Below are 13,667 nucleotides of genomic sequence, written 5' to 3' on the forward strand. Positions count from 1 at the left end.
AAAGCGATAGGCAACCAGCTAACTGGAAGTTAGCTCTTGTTGAGGTAGCTGAGGCGAGCGTGGTTAATAGACTAAATACAATCTTATTGTGAGCTGCACTAAAGAGACTGCTTGCAGCGGTATTGGAGATACAAAAAAGATCCCTCCTGCTGATAAGAGGCCACTATAGAGGAATAATAGACTCGCTGAATTTGAGGAGGACAGAGTGAGTTCTCTTTATTTCCAAGGGTCACTTTTATTCGAAGACTTGCTTGGCAAAGTTTAAAATGATAAAGGAGTAGCATATTTTTTGCTGCCTAAAGAGTGGCGTCTTGCAACAAATAAAAAGTAAAAGACGAGCCCACATTAAGTCAGTGGAGCAGATTTTCATTACTGTCATAGAGACGAGACAAAGTTTAATTGACTACGGAGCCAGCTCCTAACCTGATTAAATCCATCATTAAGAATATCATGTAATGGACTCAACTCACTTGTGGTCTTTTTGATACACCATCTTATTTCTGTGGACCTAATCTAAAAGGATGTGGCAGCAAATATGTTTAAGTAATTAAACTTGATTAATTAAGCCAGAGTTGATGAACAGAGTTAATTGACAGTCTAAATTAGTTGAGCTAGGAGACACCAATCGGATTGCATGCTTTAAGAGTTATCGGTAATAGCGAGTTTATGCCAGTTATTATTTGGCGATTAAATGAAATATTTTTTTTTAAATAAGGGATTTTTGAATTTCTGAGGAGTTTTACGCTGAAAGTGTCCCACACACGCCAGTGTGCCGCTCTCTGCCCGTTCTCACGGAACGATAGACTGCTTTTGGAATAGACCCCGTGCAGACTTTGTGTGAGCTGCTTAATTCTCTCTCTCTTTCTTTTTTCTTTTTTTTTTTCCCTGACCTTTCTCCCTCTCTGAGGAGTGTTTGCCTCCACAAATCAGCAGCTATAGCACCAGTCTAATGATACTAATTGTCAGTGTAATTATGTATTGATTGGTACTGTGTGTGGGTGGTGTGTTGCATACATCATTATTAGGTGTAATCAGGAAATGTGGGGAAGTAGTCGTACTGCGCATGCTAATAGTGTTGGGAGTGTCTGCTCGGCTCATACTTCTCACATATGTTCCCAGTTGCAGCCTCGATAGATAATCTGTTGCTCACACGTATCCATCAATCCTATGTGCAGTTAGTGCGTGCTCATCATCACACTCAGGCTTCTACTTTGCTTGCCTATTGCCTCTCGATATGACACGGGGAAATTCAGAATTCAAATTAGTTAGAATATCTTCTGCTGTTTAAACTCTTTAAAAAGAGTCCCAGTGGGGGGGGTGGTTCAGCGTGTCCTCTTTCTTCCTGCCGGCTTGCGAGCTAACCTTGGTGCATGTTCACTTTCAAGTGCTTATTTTTGTGCATTTAGGGTTGTTTTATTTCTCTCTCCACACTCCATGCAGTCTGCAATATTCTGTCTCTGCCGGTCGGCTGTGGTCTAAACATGTGATGACAGCTTATGGAGGCGCTTCTCTGAATATGTGCCAACTCTTTGAGGTTTCACTGTCTGCTTGGAGTGCACTCAACACTGAAATTACCACCCCGCACCCCGTCAATATGGAATTGGTGCACGCATCTTTTTCCAACTTATTGATCAGTGAGAATCAAGTAACTCATGCTTGAAAATAGCTGTAGTGAGTTAAAGAGAGACAATTTATAGGTGGTTAAAGAATCCTATTTCTTGCTTCTTCCTGTCCTCTGTTGAGCCGAAATTATAATGCTGAAGGTAGAATGACCAAACTATTTCCATGTGAAGCTGGTAATGGATCATGTTGAGACACGGCTAGTTAAAGTCACCTTCCACACATTAACATATGAGTGAGGGACCCGTTTTCCTCTGTAGCATCCATGTTGATGGATAACAGGCACACAAAGTTCTAAATGTGTTACTACAGCGACTATCAGATGCTAGAGATCCAAGAAGAAGTCCAGGTGCCCTTATTCAAGCTCTTTTATCAGATGCTAGGTTTTTTTAGGTTGCTCCTCTGCTTTATAAATCAGCACAAGAGCATGTCCAGATGTGCAAGCACATGCGCACAGATTTAGCTTCACTTCTTGTGTTTATTCAACCTGAAGAAACTCCAGCGATGTCTCTGTGAGTTCAAAGCTCCCACTGATGGGTTATTTATAAGCTGCCCTCTTCCAGAATCTCTCACTCTGCTTGGAGCCAGACACACACACACACACACGCAGAGACACGCACATCAGGTGAAAGGCACCTGCGTCAGCCAGCATACTCTCAGCGCTCTCTGTGGGTGTGGGTGCGTGTGTGCACTGTGAAAATCTCCATCATCTGGATGAAAAAAAAAAGAAGTCGGCAGAGGATCAGCTCCTGTATGTTTCCCTTTTCTACTTCCCACTTATGTGCAACTTCTCTCACTTCCCTGCTTTCTCACACGCACTCTTGCATACAATCAAATACGCACTTACACTCAAGGAGATTGGAGGTTTTGTGCACATGCCGTTCATGTCCACAATAACAGCGCATGCATCACTTGTGTTGTGTTTGAGAGCGCAGGAAATGGGTGTGTCTTGAGGCCCTTTTGTTTATCTGTTGCCTTCATGAGGAGACCACTGACAACTGAACCCACATCGGCCACTTTTGCCTGTCTTCTGCTAGCTCCACGTGGTATTTTTCCTCCACAAACAGGGTGTTCCAGAGGAACACAGTGCCTCTTAAATGCAACACGCTGAATGAGTGTTTTCTTTGTCACATGTTTCCCTCCCAGCTTAATCGCTGGAACTCGCAGCAGTGCATCCGATCAACAACACTGCGCACGTTCACGTACATAAGCCCGTATTGTATTCCGCTGTTTCCGTATGCCTCTCTGAATAGAGGGGGGCTGTTGTGGTTCGCGTAATGTGTGCCCAAACATATTTTCCTGACGCAATCCGTTAAAGAGGCTGCAATCATAGGAGAATGATTATTCAGCCATTTCCTGCAACACAGGCTAGCCAGCGCACATCTGCAATCAGTCAGCGTTATTGTGGGCTGAGTCGTGTGTACACACGTGTTTGGTATCATATGAATGACTAAATTCAACGTTTTGAAGTGGGTGAAGTAACCCCACCCAGGGGAAACCATCACAGTAATGGCTGCTAGTCATCATCACACATGACTTCCAAGTGTTTCGAGATACCACTCTGGGTTTTATTTCTGTGTGTGTGTGTGTGTGTGTGTGCAGTCCTCATTTGTCTTATCAGCAGTATTCATCGTGAAAACTAGGGGGAATTATGAGGTTCTCAGTCTGGACGTATAAATAAATCTTTAATGATTAGTTGCCCTAAATGTGAGGGAGACTGTGAGATGACTTAATCTGTGAATAGTTTTGTAATCCTTTGTTTTGTTATTACTTGATTTGATTTTGCAGTCAGAAAATGTAAAAGCTAAAAAAACAAACAATTTATGACAGTAAATTTGCAAAAAGTCTTGAGCCATCTTTCATTTCTTCCTTTATTGCCTGTAAAAATGTGGTTGTTTGCTAAGAAGGGATCTTAGACACAACACTGGTTCACAAAACAAAACACGCATTCCTCTGAAAGTGATTAGGGAGAAGGACTGGACTGAGAAGAACTGAATGAATTGTGCCAGTGTACAAAGAAAAGCCCAGAGAGCAGGTATTGCTCAAGACCGCGTTAGAACATTACATAAAAGTCTTGCTCTGAGAAAGCACCCCTCTTTTGCAAAGAACGAAACTCCATATACTACCTGAAGTGTGACGCGTTTCAAGGAGGAGAAGAAGAAGAACAGAGGAAAAAAAGCAGGCCATGTTCCTGTGAATTGCAGAGCTGCTAATTCATTCACCCTGCAATTCACGCATTCCTTGAAAATCAAAACAAGAAACCTCTTCTGCATTTGTGAGACTCTGCTGCCAAAGTCGGCAGAAGGTTGCCGGCTCAACTCTTTCATCCCTGCCTCTTTGAAAACGCTGCAGAGCTGTAAATACAGTCTTCAGCCAGTAACCCGGTGGAGACCACAGAGAGGAATATTCCTTCCACGCTGAATATTGGCTGTAAATCTCGTGGGAATCTTTTAGTGCATTAAATTGCATAATACACACCAGAATGTAGCCCCCATAAAATGTTTCCAACCTCAAGGGGAAACGCCTTTTATTCCATGCTGATCTCTGCTGTTTAAACCCTCCAGACTTGCAAAAAAGCTGTAGCACCTTTACCCTCCTGTGCCCCAGAGAGACCTATGCAGGCTACTGTGTGTGGTCGGTGGTGTGTGTATCGATGTTGTGGGTGTTGACCCTTTTGTTGGCTCTTATGGCAACTATACACAGTGTTTTCAACAGTTACTCTCCTCTATAGATGATGGATTAACCCTTTTAACTCGAGTCCCTTAGGCTCTGATGTCATGAGATTTCTTGTGTGTGTGTGTGTGTGTCTTGAGCTGACTCTAATCCAGACTAATGGATTTGTTTCACATGACTATATAGTTTAAAGTCGTCGCATGTCACGTGAAGATGATGGGACTTGTTTTGTTCCTCGTAGCCTCGTACACAAAAATAAAGTGGATGCTTTGGCTGAATGCATGTTTTGGTTTATGTAAGTGTGCACAGGTTTACGAGCCCATAGATGTGTGTGTTTGTTGTCTGTCAGTCACCTTTGTTCTATAGGGAAGAAATTGCCCCATAGCAATTGGCCGGTGACAGAAGAAAGTTGTTTCGGGTAATAGCTGTGTTTGTTTCTGTCACTTTCTTAAACGCACTCTCAAACAAACAGAGGCCTCCATTAAAATGCCTCTCTCTCTTTTATGCTTTCTGTTGCCATGTGACTAAAAGGGATGGAAGGTGAAAGGGGGCGAGCACTTTGTTCGACCCGAGCTGATAGCTCGGCAAGCTTCTTGGACAGCAAAAGCCTCGATGCGTGAGGATTGGGGGAAAAAAAAGGGATGGAGCGAGATATGGAGGCAGAGTGGAGTTGGGACTGATACGATCCAACTTCTGCATTGGACCGGTCCAGTGAAACATGGAGATGATGCCTGAAGAAAGCGAATACTTTTCACAGTCATCACTGACTCAAGATGGTAGTCGTTGCCTCTGCTGTAAATGCACACTTGTACTTTTGTGAATTTTGAACACTTTTCTCGTTTGGTGATGCTGAGGTTCTATTTTAAGATGGCCTCACGTCTTGCCACAGAGCAAAGAGCGTTCAAACTTTCCTTTGAGGAAAGACTTCAACTCAATGAAGCCGGCAGCCCGGGAACATTGATACAGTTTAGTGTCCTATCTGTCAAGTGTTTATTTTTAACATATTAAAAAAGCGAATAACCATCCTCCCAAGAATGCCACAGGTTGTTTGTTTTCTTTAACATGCTGAAAATCAGCTGTATCTGAACTGGCTACACAACAGTTCCCTGACAAGGCTGGTAAAAGATGGCAAACCTACATTTATTTTTGTAAAAAAAAAAAAAGAAAATAATAATAACATCGAGAACTCTTTCTCTAACGTAAAGCTGCGTGCGGTACCTGCATCTATATCTCAAACACAAGCAGAAAGTCTCGTAACTTTATGAACAGAGCAGTTTTTCTTTCTTTTCCCCTCTGTGGCAGGCCTTCACGTTGCTCCCCCACCCTGCCCACCCTATCGGGCACGGAGAGAACACGGCTCTGTGGAGTGCGCCACAGCACTGCAACGGTCAGAGAAAACAGGGTTTGCCCCAAAGCAAGGGGCAGCAAAGTAAACTGGGCGCAGCGTTTGGCGCGATCTCAGGCTTTTCAGAGTAGCGCTGAGGACAGAGAAGCTGACGAAGATGTGAGAGAGGATCATTCTCTTGCCTCTAATGTAATAATATGATGGGAATAATAATAATGCGGCTATAAATACAGGCAAAAATAGCTGTGGTGTAGCCGACAGTGCCGTGTGGTTTACTGTAGCCTTATGTAACCTTACACTATACTACCATCATCACAAAAAAACAACCGTACAACAACTTTTCGGCCAAATAGACCATTTTAAAAACCAAATTATAGCCTTCGCTTTGATACTACTGTTATTATGACATTTGACATAACTTGTTGGATTCTTGTATATCATATTATCTTGTTTTCCTTTTTACGTGTGACTTTTTTAAAGCAGCCTTTTCTTTTTCTTTTTTATCCTCACGCTGCTATAACAGGGTTGTTTCCCTTCAGGGGAACTAAAAAAGGGGCTTTAATCTTAACCTGTTTCAAGTTAAAGAGCCGTGTTAGTGATGGGAACGTATCGATATGGACAGATATCTACATTCAGACAGCGGTATTAGATGGAAACCCAGAAAATACAAGTGTGTTGGTGCATCTCTAAGGCAGAGCGAGACTTATTAAAGATGGTGGATTTTGAAGATTGCTCCGTTGCCGTGGAAGCTGAAAGCAGACTGAGAAAGAAGAGTGGGGATGTAAAAAAAAAAAAAAAAAAAAAAACGTTTTTATTGACGTGTGCTGAGCTGCTGGCAATTAAGGGAGATCAGGAGGCACATAAAGTGTGTGTAAGGGGAGGAGTGTTATCTTTTCTACTGTGTGGATCAATCAGATGATGCAGTGATAAGTCTTTGGATTACACTGATGTTTATACACTCCCAACTCGCATGCGCTTACTGGTTCTGGTTAACACACTGACGCCCGTTCAGTTCTACGTTTTGTCTCTGACACATAACTGTCATATATTCCCTGTTGGGAACAAAATGGACTAGCAAGCACATTTTTGATCGTATCTTGCGTATTTCATCGATCACTTAGCCTTTAAGATTAAGCAAAAAAAACTTTCTCAGAGCCCTAGCTTTTTGTCTGGTCAGCATTCTGCTTTGTTTGGCAGTTAGAAGTATAAAAAAGATATCAAATCTACTGTGATATCAAACGGGGTAAAATGGGAAGTCGTCCAGGGTGAGAAGCCTTAATAACCTCCTTTATGTTTGCCGTCAGCTGAATTCATTAACTAGCTTGTTTACCACCAGTAGAATTTTACAGATTTTGGACTGATAGCCTGAAAATGGGCAATAAAATGTGTTAGTTTAACAAAGCATACATGGTCAGAAAGGCATCCATTCAGTCTTTGTGGCACTTGAACCCGTCGTCATTGATTATACCCTGAGTGAGTGTGTGTGGTGACTGGTTAAGTGATCATATGGGTCAGTGAATTGCCTCGGGTGATGGGCCCTCATGACTCTGGAATGCTTCCGATATTGTCACATGCTTGCCAGCATTACCGCCGTGTCACCGCCATGACCGGACATTTGTGAGTAAAAAGGTTTGTGCATGCTGGGATTCTGCTTGGGAGAAAGTGGTGTGTGTGTGTGAGTGTATGAATGGGCCTTTATTTGAATGAGACCACTTAATGTGTTGGGAAATGGAATCAAAGCATTAAAGTTCGATGGTGCATCAGGAGTCTTCTCTGTGATCCCACTGAGCGATTGAAACGAGTCGCAACGACTTCAGCACAGCTGGACTGCTTTCAAGATCTGCTTTTTAGGGGCGTAGTGGGGGTGCTTGGGTTGAAGTGCTTTACATCCTGAACTTTACATCATGAACATCCTGAGTTTTGTTATGTCTCAAGACTTCTTTTTTTCCCCCTAACACCCTGGTCAACAGATCCACTAACACCCACTGTCGTTGGGTTTTTGAATGCAACAGGAAAGTGATTTATCTGCATTCAGTCAGAGGCCAGACTTTTCTCCAGGGGTCGCTGATTTTTCTCAGCTTCAGCAACATCAGCAGGCACAGAATCTTTTTTCTATCAGAGAGCTGCGCTCGGGGCAGCGAGAGTGGGTGCAGCTCACTTTTTCTCTAAAGAAACACGTGTTTATGTCTCGCACTGACGCAGTCTTCATGAACTCAGTATTGTCACTGACCTCTGCCTGATGATGAAATACCCTGTTTTTACTTGGATGGTCATGATTGTCAGAAACTATGGCCCAGCAGTGTTATCATATCCCTTCATGCTGTCGTTAAAAGCTGAGGAGTTAGTGGCAGTTTCTGGACTATTCTCATTGTTGTCTCAAGACCCCTGAGGGTAAACGTGCTTTTTGCTCTCGGGACCAGTCTAATCGGTTTGTTTTAGCTGCAGGAACCTGTATTTAGGAAACTTGTTTTAACACGCCACTTTTGTTGGAAAAACAGATTGAGCCTTTGTTCTTTCCGTCCAGTTTCTCAACTTTGCAGCGACGCTGTCGATGTACTGAACGATTTCCACAAAAGACGATAGACTGCATGGCATTTCAGATGTGTTCAGAGTGATCAGGGAACAGTCTTTGCTGTGCTTGTAATTAAGCTTTTTGCATTTCTATAAACAACATCTCTGCTTTTGTGGAAACATCTCTCGAAGCCACAAAAAGCAACTCGAAATTGTGTGTGAATGTGGTTAAAGACGACACACCCATAAAAACACATTCCCTCAGTCTTATTGTTGTTTTTCTCTTATCCCCCCTGCCCCCCCCAGCCTCTGCAGATAGATGACAACTTCTGCGGCCAGGATTTCAACCAGCCTTTGGGGGGAACCAGCACCATCGAGGGCATCCCTCTCTTCGTAGACAAGGACGATGGCATGACCTCCGTGGCAGCGTACGACTACCGTGGCAACACAGTGGCGTTTGTCGGCACACGCAATGGAAAACTGAAGAAGGTAAGGATGTGTGCGTGTTTTTTATTTTTGTTTGCTTTGGCTGAATTTTAGCAGTTTTTATTAGGTGGGATTATAGCTTATGGTTTTTGGATTTTATGATGTTACCTTTGAGGTATGAATTGAGACGACTGACATGGATACATTTCATTGTTGTGTAAGAGAACCTGTTTTTAGTCGGGCCCCGAGAGCACGTGGGCTTGTGTTTCCAACCCATCCCTCTCCTCTTCCCTGCTTCATCAGTGGCAGCCACATGTGGCTAACTGCTAACTTTTTCTCTCAGTTCACACGTGAATCCAGCCAAAATCACAGCGCAGCTATCGTCTGTGTGGATTGTGTCGGACGGCGTTGAAAAAATCAGCGACTGCTTATCAACATTTTGTCTTAGTACAAGTCACTATTTCAGACTTATTGTACGGTATGATATCAAACAGAAAAAAACATGGAAATGAGGAGGACTTTGTAGGGAATTCAACATGTGAGAGTGTAGAGTTGAGGATGCAAACTGATGCTAACAGATGTTAATGGCTGACAATGGACTGAGTGCAGTATTTGGTATTGCATAACGCTATCATTCTTCTTCTTCTTGATACTGTTTTTGATGTAAGATATTCCGAGAGCATCGTTTTCTTGATATTCAGTTTAAAATTTGACACTTTTTTGAACAACTACTTTCCATATGAGGGTTGGTGTGAACATCAGAAACACGTTTTCTCCACACTTATGCAGCTGTTTAGCTCTTTTAGTTGAGAATAATAGAAAAAAAAAAGAAAACTCCACAAGTTAACTGCAAGTTTAGCTTTTTGAGTTTGTGTCAGACGCACACACAATCTGGCATAATTACGATTCCTCTTGTGTTACTCACTTTTGTCAAGCCTGCGTATTTGTTACTATGTGTGTGTATCCAGTCTACGGAGGGCAGAGCTCTCGGGGTAAATTGCAGCTCATTAGAATTCAGCCCGTTTCTCTCCTCACTGCTCAAGACCTGTCATCCATTCAATATTATGAATGTATAATCAGCCTGTGTGTTTGTGTGCTTCTAATGCGTGTTTGCGTATGCACGCAGTGTTTGTGTGTTTGTCACTCATCGTATGCATAATGGTGCGTGCGCCTCTGATGGCGGGGGTTTGTGTGCGCGCATGTGTATGCTCGTGTTTGTGAGAGAGCAAAAGACGACAAACAATACACTGTCGACTAAGATTCAGTGTTGTGCATTTGTCAGCGTGACACCCATTCACTTAGCTTGGCAAAGGCCCCTTTATTTATCTAGCTGCTCTCGCGTCTTTTCTTCCGCGCTGTTATGCACTCCGGTCGAGGTGTATGTGTGTGCAGCATCACCTGGGAAAGCAGTGCTACTTCAGGTTGTTGTTTTGTGGAGTTCTCGCAGTGTGTGTGCGCGCACGCACGTGTGAGTGTGTGTGTGTGCTGAAAGCAGAGCCAAAGAGCCTGCAGATCTTTTGGCTGCCTCTGAAAACCAAAAAAGCAACAATAGGCAACAAAAAAAGAAAGAGAAAAATCTTATCTTGGAAAAACAAAAAGCATTGTGTTTTTTGAAGGACCAATCTGTGAAAGCTGATTTTCAGGCACACACATATTTATAAACCGAGACTTGCAGCGGTACCTTTTCAGGGGTTTGACAACTTTGTTGGAGTGCATGCAGGCTGTGATAAACTGACGTGTGTTTTCTTCTTCTTGCACTTTTCTCAGGAAAGCATTACTGTTGAATCTTCATCGCGTAGCCGTGGTTACGGCTGCGGACAGGAGAGGGTAGAAACAAGGAGAAAATTGGCGGGGAGGACGGATGTTGCACTTTTAGAGAAAAACTGATCAATTTTTTTCATCAACACACTGGAGCTTATTTCTGCTGTAAGCAATATTATTCAACCTGAAGCATCTCTTCGGCCATTATCTGACCAGACTTTCAGTACTTTGGTAATCTGCGTTACATTCTCTGTCTATTTTTAACCAACAGGGGTGTTCAAGGTTGTCCAGAGCAACAAGACAGCGGCATAAACATGTTTAAAGCAAGCGCTAATGAAGTCCCTTTGTGCTCTGTTTGCCACACACACTCTAAGTCACACTCACAGGGGAAGCTTTCACTAATGAGTTGGGCTTTAATAGGACACAGATCGGAGAGATCTTGAAACAGGAAGAAAGATAGAAAGATGAAGTAGATAGAGGGGGGGAAAAGCAACAGGAGGTGGAGGTTAGTAGGAAGTGGTGAAGAGAGGTGCTGTCCACTCATGCGATTAACTCATTCTGGCGGTCATCTGGATGCTGCTGGGGTCGAGGACGTAGCGGTGGGCAGGTCATCTGCTGCACTTAGCATTTCGATGATAAGCCTCCGTGCACTTTGACGGTATCGTTGTCTCTGGCTGCTTGGCTCGACTCGTCGTTGGTCACCGCCTCTCTGTGTGCATCCGTCAGCTGTATGCCTGCTTTACATATGCTACCTCACATCACGTCTGCGTGGTTTTAAAAAAGGAAATTGGGCTGATGGATCAGGTGCCTGTTCAAATGAAACTGGTGAATGTGGCGAATCTCTCAGCCACTTCTGCTCTTTCAGGCATTGTTGAGCGTCGACAATAAAAGATCATTCGCCATGACGCGCGCACACTTGCACACAAAAGCACACAAAAGCACAGGTCTCAGTAGGTGGTCTGCAGAGACGAGACAAAAAGAGAGGATGCGAGTCGATAATCCAATATCTGATTGTTAGTTTTATTTTTTTTTGGATGCTGCACAACGTTTACACTCAGACAGGATTCCTCAGCTGCGTCCTCCATCAGGGGGCAATGTGAGCCATCTGTTAAGTGCGTATGCAGTCAGAGTGCCAGGTGGTTGGAGCACCCAGTGCCCACTGTGTGTCCATTGTGGCCGTGCCAGACTCAGGTGGCTGGGTATGGAGGTGCTGCCCGGTATCCATTCATCAGTGCATCAATGAGGCTAACCCACAGCTCCTAACGACAGCAGGACAGACTGTTACAATAAAAGACTCTTTTTTTACTGGCAAGCATGAAGCAAAGAGGTACAGTTGGGCCAATACATAATAAGCAACATATGTTAAAACATTTAGAAGTTGCACTTTTATAACAAATATGGTAATTGTAGCAGCATAAAAATCCCCTTAGAATGGGACTCTGCATGCTGAGGGCAGTGGAGTGGCTTACAGTTTGTGTGAGAGTCTGGTAACCAAAAGATAACATGATTGGCTGTAATGATCAGTGAAGGGGTTTCCATTTACCCTTTGGTACAGGTTCTGCTGTTTGTCTGCGTGCGTCACAAAGGATGGAAGGATGGGAGGATGAGTGCAGCAGCCACCATCGGAACATTAGGTGCCAGATGGTAGTTGACATGTTGTAACCGCTGCACACCCAGCAGGCCTCATGAAGCTCCCACTGGGTGTGTGTGAATGTCGGATTTAGAATCAGGGTGTTAAAAATGTCAAATTGTAATTGTGAAGCGTTCTCTTCACTTTGCCGACAGTGAGATTATTTGACTTTGACGAAAGATTGAAGTAAAATTTAGTATTTTGACTGATTGTATTTTATTTTGCCATAAATCGATGAAAGTGTTTCAGCTGATGTGGCATTGTTTACTTTTTCTGTGACTTGTGTGAGATCAGGGGGCTTCAGCAGCAATCGCACTGGTTGTATGGATTTCTAGGGGTTAATAACAAGTGACAGTTTGTCGTTTGTGCGTGTGTATTTCTGTGTGAAGTCACTGATGTATTCCACTGGGACTGCCGGTGTCACCATTAAGAGACCATGTCATGGCCTAATTGACTGATGATTGTTATTCTTCTGGCGCATAATGCACTCTACTCTGTGTGTGTGTGGGGGGGGGCTTGTGTTTGTGGTTTGCATTTAAATGTGTGTTACCTCCTCTCTTTTGCTGACAGGACCTCCACCCACATGAGAACACATAGACTTACTGTGGGAACGCAGTGGGTTTTACTAACTGATACAGTCAGGGAGGAAAGATAGCGGAAGAATTGTTAACTCCTCCTCTATTTCTGTTCCTTTTTTTAGTGTTAAAGTTATTGAAAATAGGGTATGGGGACTTTGCTTCTAGTACAGTTTCTGTGCTGGTGGTTTCGTCATTCTTTGGCTCAGCCATCCGAGCCACGAGTTGTTTGGCCTGGGCATGAGAACAGAGACTGGCTTTGTGGAAGCATTTGGTAGCTCTCGGTCATTAGTTCACACAACTGCACGGGGTCATACAAACACACACACACAGAGGATGAATAAAAAGATGGAGGGAGGGGGTGTAGAGAATGATCAAAGAGATCAGACACGGTAGCAGCTCTGGAGGTTAAGATCAAGTGCAGAAGAAAAGTTTTTCCACTTAATTTCTTTCTTTCCCGGAGTGCCATCAGTCATCCAATCTTATCACGATGTTCCCAAATTAACAGCAAAATGTGTAATTTTCTGCTGCGGCTGCAGCTCCTTTTTGACAGCACCGCTTTCAAATTTCCGATCCCATCTGCAGCGTGAGTTTGGTGCGATAAGCTGAGCATATACAGTGCATCTTTCTCACCATAAGAGCCCGTTAGCATGCAACTTAGCATGAAATCAACTCAAGCAAGTGAACTAACATGCTGGCAAGCTATGATATTTAGCTGGAGGGGATGGGGGGGGGCGCACTTATCAGGGTTTAAGAATTAGTTATGACATATGGCCAAAAACTACAAAATCTAAGTCTATTCAACCATTTTTCTCCATACAAAATATGATTGGAAAACTGAGTGCAACTTTATTTACAAAGTATTTAATTCATGGAGCATTGCAGGCATGAACTGCAGCTGTGGCTGTACCTTTTAACACAACTTCAGTATATTCTCTGTGCAACAGCCTTATCTTTATAAAGCAGTCAAATACATTAAGATAAGCTCCTTTCTTCTTAATACGGCAGCGGCCCTGTCGTTATCAGCTATTCATTTCTTCTTTAAACTGTAAAGTTTAGAGTAAGCCAAGACTCCAACATGATACTCGCAGCTCGGTGAACGACGGTCTTGTGCAGCTCGCGCATT

The 13,667-nt window shown here is 43.4% G+C and overlaps 1 protein-coding gene across 4 annotated transcripts in view; it reads left to right on the forward strand.

The window, feature by feature from the left end:
- The window catches only part of plxna1b (plexin A1b), a 169,870-nt gene that overhangs the window by 38,343 nt on the left and 117,860 nt on the right, over positions 1-13,667 (forward strand). For all 4 annotated transcript variants that reach the window (XM_072382564.1, XM_072382566.1, XM_072382565.1 and 1 more), the window contains exon 3: positions 8,456-8,638. In XM_072382564.1, the coding sequence (XP_072238665.1) occupies positions 8,456-8,638 (183 nt within the window). The remainder of the gene's footprint in view (positions 1-8,455; positions 8,639-13,667) is intronic.

The sequence above is a fragment of the Leuresthes tenuis genome, unplaced genomic scaffold, assembly GCF_036924035.1.
Source record: "Leuresthes tenuis unplaced genomic scaffold, fLeuTen1.0.hap1 SCAF_3, whole genome shotgun sequence".
In the NCBI taxonomy this organism is placed as follows: Eukaryota; Metazoa; Chordata; class Actinopteri; order Atheriniformes; family Atherinopsidae; genus Leuresthes; species Leuresthes tenuis.